Source organism: Pseudorca crassidens, chromosome 13, assembly GCF_039906515.1.
Source record: "Pseudorca crassidens isolate mPseCra1 chromosome 13, mPseCra1.hap1, whole genome shotgun sequence".
NCBI classification, from domain to species: Eukaryota; Metazoa; Chordata; class Mammalia; order Artiodactyla; family Delphinidae; genus Pseudorca; species Pseudorca crassidens.
The window spans coordinates 8,363,133-8,371,679 of NC_090308.1; the positions used below are offsets into that span (position 1 = coordinate 8,363,133).

At 48.4% G+C, this 8,547-nt stretch overlaps 1 protein-coding gene across 1 annotated transcript in view; it reads right to left on the bottom strand.

Moving 5' to 3' along the window:
* FNDC1 (fibronectin type III domain containing 1) overlaps positions 1 to 5,270 on the bottom strand; it is a 113,674-nt gene extending 108,404 nt beyond the window's left edge. Inside the window, exon 1 of the mRNA XM_067701628.1 lies at positions 5,056 to 5,270. Within this exon, the coding sequence (XP_067557729.1) occupies positions 5,056 to 5,134 (79 nt within the window). The 5' untranslated portion in view covers positions 5,135 to 5,270. The remainder of the gene's footprint in view (positions 1 to 5,055) is intronic.
* Between the last annotated feature and the right edge of the window lie 3,277 nt (positions 5,271 to 8,547).

The following is an 8,547-nucleotide window of genomic DNA, read 5'->3' on the forward strand; positions in this document are numbered from 1 at the left end:
TAACTAGCCAGCAAACAAGTCCCTCACCCTTGTTTCCCTTGAAGAGGTCACGGGGCCACTTCAGCTCTGGGCCAAATTAGGGACTCAGTAAATAGGATGCATTTACATGTATAAAAATTAAATCCTTTGAGTATTTTGCTTTTGAAGAGCTGACCTCCCTCTGCTTTGTTAAACAAAACTCTTCTGATTAGCTCTAACCAGGCTTGAGTTGGGGATTACTCGGCCTTGGGCAAGCTTCAAAGTGAAGCAAGTCAAAGCAAAGCTAACACGAGGGTGTGATTTTTGCACAGGATGTTTCTTATTTATTGGTTTAACCAACTCTGACTTCCCTGAAGGTCTAAGATAGAGAGACTTGATACAAGAAGACACCTGCACTGCAGAGCCTCCCTGAGCCCATAAAGCTGTCATAAGCTCGAGCCACAGAGCCGCCTGCTGCATCGATTTGGCGCTCGCCCCTGCATTTGTGCTGCGCGTCGATCTCAGTTCTTGTTTTCTGTGTTGACTGGATTGCTATTTTGACACCTCCTCCTATCAAGAGGAAGGGAAACAATCTCTGAAGAGAAACAATCTCGGTCACTTTCCCCTCCTTTCCCTAAGTTTAGGAAGCTCAGAGGGTGCACAGCCTTTGGGAAGGTGCCACCTGGCCATTTCATCTAGTCACATGAGACCCCACCAAGACGTCTCACGTGCCTAACCACACCATTCTTCATACTCGTGGGTCTTCCTGTGACTTCTGTGCTGCACGTGGGACACAGGGACAAGTTGGCGCCCCCAGCACTCCACAGGTGGGAGGGGAGGATGGCGAAGAGCCACCTGAAGATGAAAGCAAAGGGGCAAATATGTCTCAAATAATATCCTGCCCCCAGCGATCACTGAACTTTATTCTACGTGCTTTACATCTCCCAAACAAGATCTTGATTCCTTCCAGGCCATCAGCTGTGCCTTATAACTCTATGTCCTTACTGGTCAGCAGAGTACCAACCAATGCATTTTTATTGTTGACAATTATCCTGTGTAGATTACATACACCGTACAAGGACCCGTGACTTAAGTCAGAATTCCCCAGACGTGGACCCCATGATGAAGATTCATACACAGGTGATGTGTTGATTGTGAAAGCAGTGCTCCCAGGGCCGACTGGGAGGTGAGGAAGGCGAGACGGGGGGTCCAGCAAAGGCTCAGTCTCAAGCCAACGCCCCACAGAGGGTCACTGCAGCCTGATTCCACAGAGGAACCTCAGAGGATAAATTACACCTCAGGGTGGTCCCCACGCGAGTCAGGGAGCTGGGCCTGTTGGTATTGGGGATAAGGGCCTCCCATAGCCAAGGGGAGTCCTTTAAAAAAAGGTTGGGGAGCCCACAGACATGGAGGGAGAGGGTCCAAGAGGATGTGAGCAGATCCTGGGCACTGACCAGTATAGCAGCCCCACTGACCAGGACAAGAACTCCTGAAGGCAAGTGCTGACGCCGAAACACATGATTCAGTGGCTGTGAGTGTAAAAAAAAACAGAGGGAAGAGAAGAAAATGTTTAAAAACTCTTCAAACAGGGGTGTGCACCCCTCTGGTTCACTGAGATCCTTTCATGTATAATGTCAGCAGTACTGTGACTTTTTGAGCCATGGCTTTGGGCCAAGAATTTATCAACTGGAACAGCAAAACACCACACAATGCACATAGTGGTCGTCAACATACACAGACGTCAGCTGGCAAGTGCTAGGACACAGAGCAGAGAATGAATTTTATCTGAAATTCAATTTACAGATATTGGGAGGTAGTATGTAAATAATATTTATTCATGCAGATGTGTTATTCAGTTTAAGAAAAAACTGGTCTCATAAAAATTCCAGAATGCTTTTATAATATTTTGCATACGATATTTTAAAGGAGCACTCCTAGAAAATATGGAAAAGTTGGAAAGAAGATTATTGCTTCTAACTTTGAAGCACCTTTTTCCTTTAGAACAATGGTTCTCAGAGTGATATAAGGGTGTTTCCAGGTCAGCTGCATCAGCCCACCTGAAAGCTTGTTAAAAATGCAGGTTCTCGGGCCCCATCCCAGATGGACTGAGTCAGAAATTCTGGGGGCTGGGAAGCTGTCACACCCCACGATAATTTTAAACTAGTGCCTTATTATTGGATATATAAGTTGTTTCCAGCATTTCACTGTTGTAAACAATGCTGCAGTGAACATCCTTGTACTAGAACCTTTGTGCAGTCAAGTAGATATTTTGTAAATCTCTTCTCTCTGCACCTCTCTCTTTCTCTCTCTCTCCCTCCTCTTTGTCTCTCTCAAACAGAAGCTTTAAGAATGAGGAAACTGCCCTGACTCAGCTTCTTTCTCCCTCTCTCACTCACTCTACGACAAAGCCCAGAATACCTGCTGGGGACTCGGGTGGGAGGGGAACACAAAAATAAGATTGTATTAACAACTCTCATTTCAAAGATTATATTAAGAACTCTAGTTTTTGATCCATCTCCTGGCATTTTCTTTTTACCACCTGCGGAGAAATGCTGCCTGCCTCTCTAAAAAAGTAGCCCATAATGTTTCCCGAACTGAACCGCTAGGCAGATCTTGTCAATTTCTGTTTAAAGTTTATGGACGGGACTCCCAAGGGGGCAGAAACGGCTACTTCCTCTTTTAGGGTAAAGCAAGAAAGAAGAGAGGAAAAGGAACAGAGAGGGAAATTGAAGACAGTGGAGAAGCAGAGAGTGAAAGGGGGTGGAAGGGAGGTGGGAACTTTTCACAGGCTTGTGTCATTAAGTGCAGAGCAAAGCAAAGCTGCTGCCTGGTGCCCCTCATTACCGGAGCACCCATTATACACCCTTTCCAGAGATACCCAGGCAATCTGTGCTTCCATAAATCCTGCATTTTTTTCTTTACAACCTCAAACAAAATTCCATTTCTGCTAAAGTGGCTGCAGGCCATGATAAACACATCTCCAGCAATTTCTGCCCCTCATGTCGGCAGAGTTCTTGGGCTGAATTTAATCCGAAAAGCTGAAGTTGCAACCTCCTCGGCTACAAAATTTTAAATGTGTTTCCCTTTGACCATATAATTGGGATAAGAAAGGTAACTCCCACAGAAATATCAACGTGCATCTGAAATTGACAAAGGATGAAAAAAATCATCCTTAGGCTAGTGATATAAATTCATCCACATCTTTTCCATCCTGTGTCACTTGCACCAGTAAATGCCAACTGCACAACTTTCCAGTAAACTTGCTGGAGTTATTATAAGTATTTAAAATTTCAAGAATCACCTGACCAAGAATGTGAGACTGACTAAAAATAATAACATGGTTCCACCCTGTCTGTAATGATGTCGGTTAGCTGTAGCTGGTGGCCTCATCTTCCACCTCTCCTCCTTGCTACCCACCAGGATCCCCTGCAGCCGGCCCCCCATCCCAGACACCTCACTGTGCAGCTGCCGGGGCTGCAGACCCAGCCCCTCTCTCCTGCCATTGGCTCCGCCTTGTAGAGTCTCCTTCCTGCCTGCTGGCGCTTCCACCCACCGCATGGAGCCCACTGTGGGCCACTGTTGGGTTTGCTCCATTCTGACACTGGGTCGTGGGAACTGTATATCTCCCTGCCTGCCCCCCACCCAGACTCTGAGTCCTGTGAAGATGGGGCCAGTGTCTTCATCCTTGCTCTTTGGATGTGGGGGAGATTCCCCCCAAAGCCTCAATCCCTGGACCCACACCCCTTTGGGCTGTGAGTTTGCAGTTTCTTCCTGCCTTGCCAAGTGGAGTCTACTCCCCACCCGCTTGAAGCTGGGCTTGGCCATGTGAAGCATCTGGGTCAATGGGACATCAGCAGAAGTGACAGGTACCCCAGGAAGGAGCCAGGCCAGCCTGACAGAGAACAAGGTGTGACAGCATCCAACCAGCGACCCAGGAGGGAAGCTACCCTAGACTAGCTGGAGAGAGGTGAGAAATCACAAAATGCCCCTGTGTGAGGAACAATGGCTAATTTACGCATGAAAAGAACGGGTACTGTCCTAGTTTTCACAAACTCTGGAACCTCTGCTTACATACTTCCTTATGTTGTAGATACAGGACCTGTGTCTGTAGGTCCTGGAGAGATAGAGCCACACTCACTGGCTTTCGGGCTAATCAGCCTGGGATTAGGAAACACCGCAAGCCTGTGTTTGGGGATTTGGGTTAGAGTCACATCACCTCTGGAGTCAGGAATACCGAAGTCGGGACTCGGGGTCCCCGATGGACCCTTCCTCACAGGCTGAAAAACCCATCCTCTACCCAGGACTGCTCTACTCCCCAGGAGGGCCGGACACCAGCCACGCCTCCCACGAGCCTGCACTTGTACGCGCACAGGCACACCTGCGCCAACACATTCGCGCACGTGCAGACACTGGTGACAAAGGCCATGGGCCCACCTTGGCGGGAGGCTGCTGCTTTCTTAGCCTGGCAGACTGGGCCACGCGATGGCAGAGACGCTGCTGACAGAAGGAGACCCCGACTGCAGGGGCCTGGATTCTTCCCGAGGAGCCTAGCACGCGATCAGACCTCGGAAGCAGCGGGTTTAGCAGAGACTGAACTCCCCCTGTAGGCCATCCTGCCGTCTTCCCACGGATGGACCTGAGGAGCGCTCCCGGGCCACTTCCAGGTGACAAGAGTGAGGCTCCAGAGCCCTCGGCAGATGCACCTGAGGCACCGAGGGAGCTGGGGGTTTCCTTCTCGACTTCCCAGGAGACTTTACAAAAGGGTTACTGCGGGGATGCAAGGAAGGAACGCAGTGTCAAGGGCCACCTGGCAGGTTGGACCAAGGGGACAGTGTCGCTCCTTGACTGTCTTACTTTGCGGCACTATCATTAAATATTTTAAAATCCCACATATGTCTTCCCCCCAAATTTAATTTTAAACTGTTCTTGGGCAAGAATCACATGTTATACTTTTTTAAACTACTAAGAAAAGTGCTATGAACAATGGGAAATACACTTTGACTTGAATCAACATGAAAAGGAGGAACATACCCCAATGCCTATTATTTTTAAATGATTACAGATCAGGTCTCCACTGACAAAGTGAAGCGGGCTTACCTGGTAGCGCAGTGGTTGAGAGTCCGCCTGCCGATGCAGGGGACACGGGTTTGTGCCCTGGTCCGGGAAGATCCCACATGCCGCGGGGCGGCTGGGCCCGTGAGCCATGGCCGCTGAGGCTGCGCGTCCGGAGCCTGTGCTCCACAACGGGAGAGGCCACAACAGTGAGAGGCCTGCGTACCGCAGAAAAAACAAACAAACAAACAAAATCCAGATAGTGCAGGTGGGTGGTGGAGACCACACAGGGCTGTGGGTCCGAAAGCCTCATCCCTTCTGGGCATTTCCGGTTCCGCCCCCGACTACTGCTTGATGCCGGGAGAATGACGTCACTCACCTGGGACCCGCATTGCATCATTTGGACCACTTTTAAAGGGAAAATTTGCTCCCTCCACCTCACAGTTGGATTACTTCATTTTCTGGAATAACACATAAATTTACACAATGATAAAGTAAGGTGTGAACCATTTAGGCTTATAGCTCTTAGGTATCACTAAAGCACCTGTTTAAAACATTTTAAAAATAAATAGTAGCAACGCCACAAGTCAACAGGACTCAACCGGCAAAACCGACATGAGAGAGAATGTCACGTTTCTAAGCAACCCTGCGCCTCACCTCCCCCCGCACCTCCAAATGCAGTATTGACAGTGGGAGTCTTTTGCACGGGGGTGCTTCTACTGTAGTGGCTTCGTGCAAAACCTGTATTGTTACAGGGAGCCCGAACCTCACTGGGCCTCCCTTGGCAATTGAAGTAGGAATACGTGGCACCAGCCTGACCATGAGCACAAACACAAATGAGAAAACAGAGCAGCAGGGCAGCGCTTAGAAGGGGGCCATCCACATAACCCAGAATACACATCTGTTTCAGATTATCACCGAAATCCAAGCAAAGGTTTGATCTTGTAGAGAACTCAGAGGCATTTCCAGGATCTGTCACAACACTCCAGCTGGAGAAATACTGGAATCAAAAACCTCTAAAACCCTTCAAGTCCGTTCTGTTCAAATCTAACCTCACTGGAGCCTCAGAAACACCCATTGCAGTGCACAGATCTGCCACCAGAGGGAAATAGAGAGCCATCACAGTAAAGATGCGGCGACGTGGAGTCACTTCCTCCTACACTTGCCAAGCAAAGAGCTTGCTGGCAACTGTTCCTCCTCTTCCCGCGGGTCCTAAAGATATAGTTTGACCAAGCTAAGTGTGATAGGGGTACAAATAATACGAATTCATTCTTTTACTCAAATCAGAGGAGTGTTCTCTTTTTATTAGTTTCTTTCTATTTATCTGCATCTATTGAAAAAACTTTCACTGGATGCCTACTGCGTGCAAGAAAAAGACGTGAAAAGAAAAAGTTGTTCACAGAATTCTAAATACATTTCTAAGCTAAACTGAGTTGACAGTTCTCAGAGATTCTCTCTCCAAAACTCACTAGTTAGGATCTTCACAGAGCATACAGAGTGTACGGTAGGAGGGAAGGATGCATTGTTTGAAAAAAGCAAAGAGGTATGGGTACCACGGGTGGCTGTACTCGGATGGAAGCAAGCGCACTGCTTTACTGCCTCCTGGGCTCATCCCTGTAGAAAATCACTCTGCTTCCAGCCATTCATTCAGGTAACAGACAATTCTGGAATATCAGCTGTGTACTCAGAATGTAGTAGATGGTTTGGGTATTGAAAAGAAAAGTGAGACCAGGTTCCCATCCTCAAAGAGCTGCCTATATAACCTAGATGAGTGAACCAAACTAATATGCAAGACGAGAGAAATAAGTACTAAACTGAGTGGTGGGAAAAATAAACGAATGGAGGAAGGGAAAGACGCCACTGTTAATTATGAGCGAAGGGACCCTTGGAGAAGGCACGGGAGGAAAGGAGAAATGGGGACAATCATACCTGAAATGCACTCATCTCATGATGGTGTGAGGCGATGTGGCTTTATCAGATGTATCTCTATGACTATTTGACCTTCCTGAAAAACAAACAAAAAAATTATATCCTCTGTGGAGGGGAAGTGTCCCAAGGCCTCACTTGCCTGCAGTGAGCAGCGAGGCTTGCGGGCATCAGGACCCAGGCTTCGGGACTGCCCCATCCCACCGCCACCCCCGCCCCAGTCTGTTCTGCCCATAAGTGCATGACAGCAACATCAGAGCGACCTACCACTTCCTGTGCCCTGTGCTCCCTGCTGCTGAGCTGGGCACCAGGTCGGAAGGGAAGAGAATGCCCCCTCAAATTCTTTGGGGGACTGTGCTTCTGTGCCCCCAAAGCCACATCACCTGGGCTGCAGGTCTCAAGAAGCAGCTCCTTTGACCCACCACCAGTACCAGCCTGCAGAGCTCTCTCTAGAACGGTCCCCAGAGCCATCCTGCTGCTGCCTGTCTCCCCTCTCAACCCAGGCTTCTCTGCCCAAAACTTCCCTCTTCTCTTCAGCCACTAAAGAAAACCTCATCTCCTGTTAGCGCACAAGGAGTCACGAACTAGCTTGTTCTTCCGTGTGACCCTCAGAGAGCTGGCTGATCCCGGATACTGTGAGTGACTCTGACCCTGACAGCAGTGTACGCCCTGTGAAAGGAGCCAAGCAGAGAGACCAGGGTGAAGAATCAAAATCAGTGTGTAGAGCAAAGCCTGCTCCGAGAGTCACTGCAAATCTAGTTTACGCACAAAGTTTTGCATTGAGACACAAACCCTGCCCTTTGGGTAGGCGAGTTTGGTAAATGGTTTTACTCCTATAAAGTTGGGATTTCGATTTCCTCATGAGTATACATCCGTCCATTCTTTCAAAAACAAAAAAAAGGCTGTATATCTACAAAATACCAGGCATCCTGCTGAGCCTAGAGCTACAGAGAGAAATACAACGTGATCTGCATCCTGGAAAACGCAGCGCGCTGAGGAGACAGGTACACCTGCAAATCATAATTCAGCTGAAGGCGTCGTGCGCATGCGTGTGTGTGTGAACGTGTGCATATAAATGTGTAAAATAAACCACGGTTAGAGACTTGACACGCAGTTTCCGCCGTACCGGCTATTTTTATTTCAAACACCAGGTTAAAGACAGCTGGGGCCACTAGAGGTGGAACCACCACCTTGTGGGCTTGGATAAGAAACGTTCACAGATGGGTAAGAGACCGAAGGGCCACACACAAATGAGGCATGAATAATGGCTACGGTGCCTGAGGAAGCTGAGAAAGCAAGGCTATCTGTAGGTTACGCCGTTGTTTTGTTTAAACTCACGAAGAAAAGGTTTTGATTTGCTTTGTCTTCCAGACCTCCTTTAGCAGAAAATTACCTAGACAAACTAGACGAATGAGAACATTTGGGGTAATTTTATAGAAATCAGCCCTAACTGCTCCACTTACCATGAATTGGTTTATAGGAGTCAGAGATGCAAATATGCCAGGAGGATTCTGGAGAGACTCACAAAAATCAAAATCAGAAAACAGGTGGCCCGGGCTTCCCTGGTGGCGCAGTGGTTGAGAGTCTGCCTGCTGATGCAGGGGACGCGGG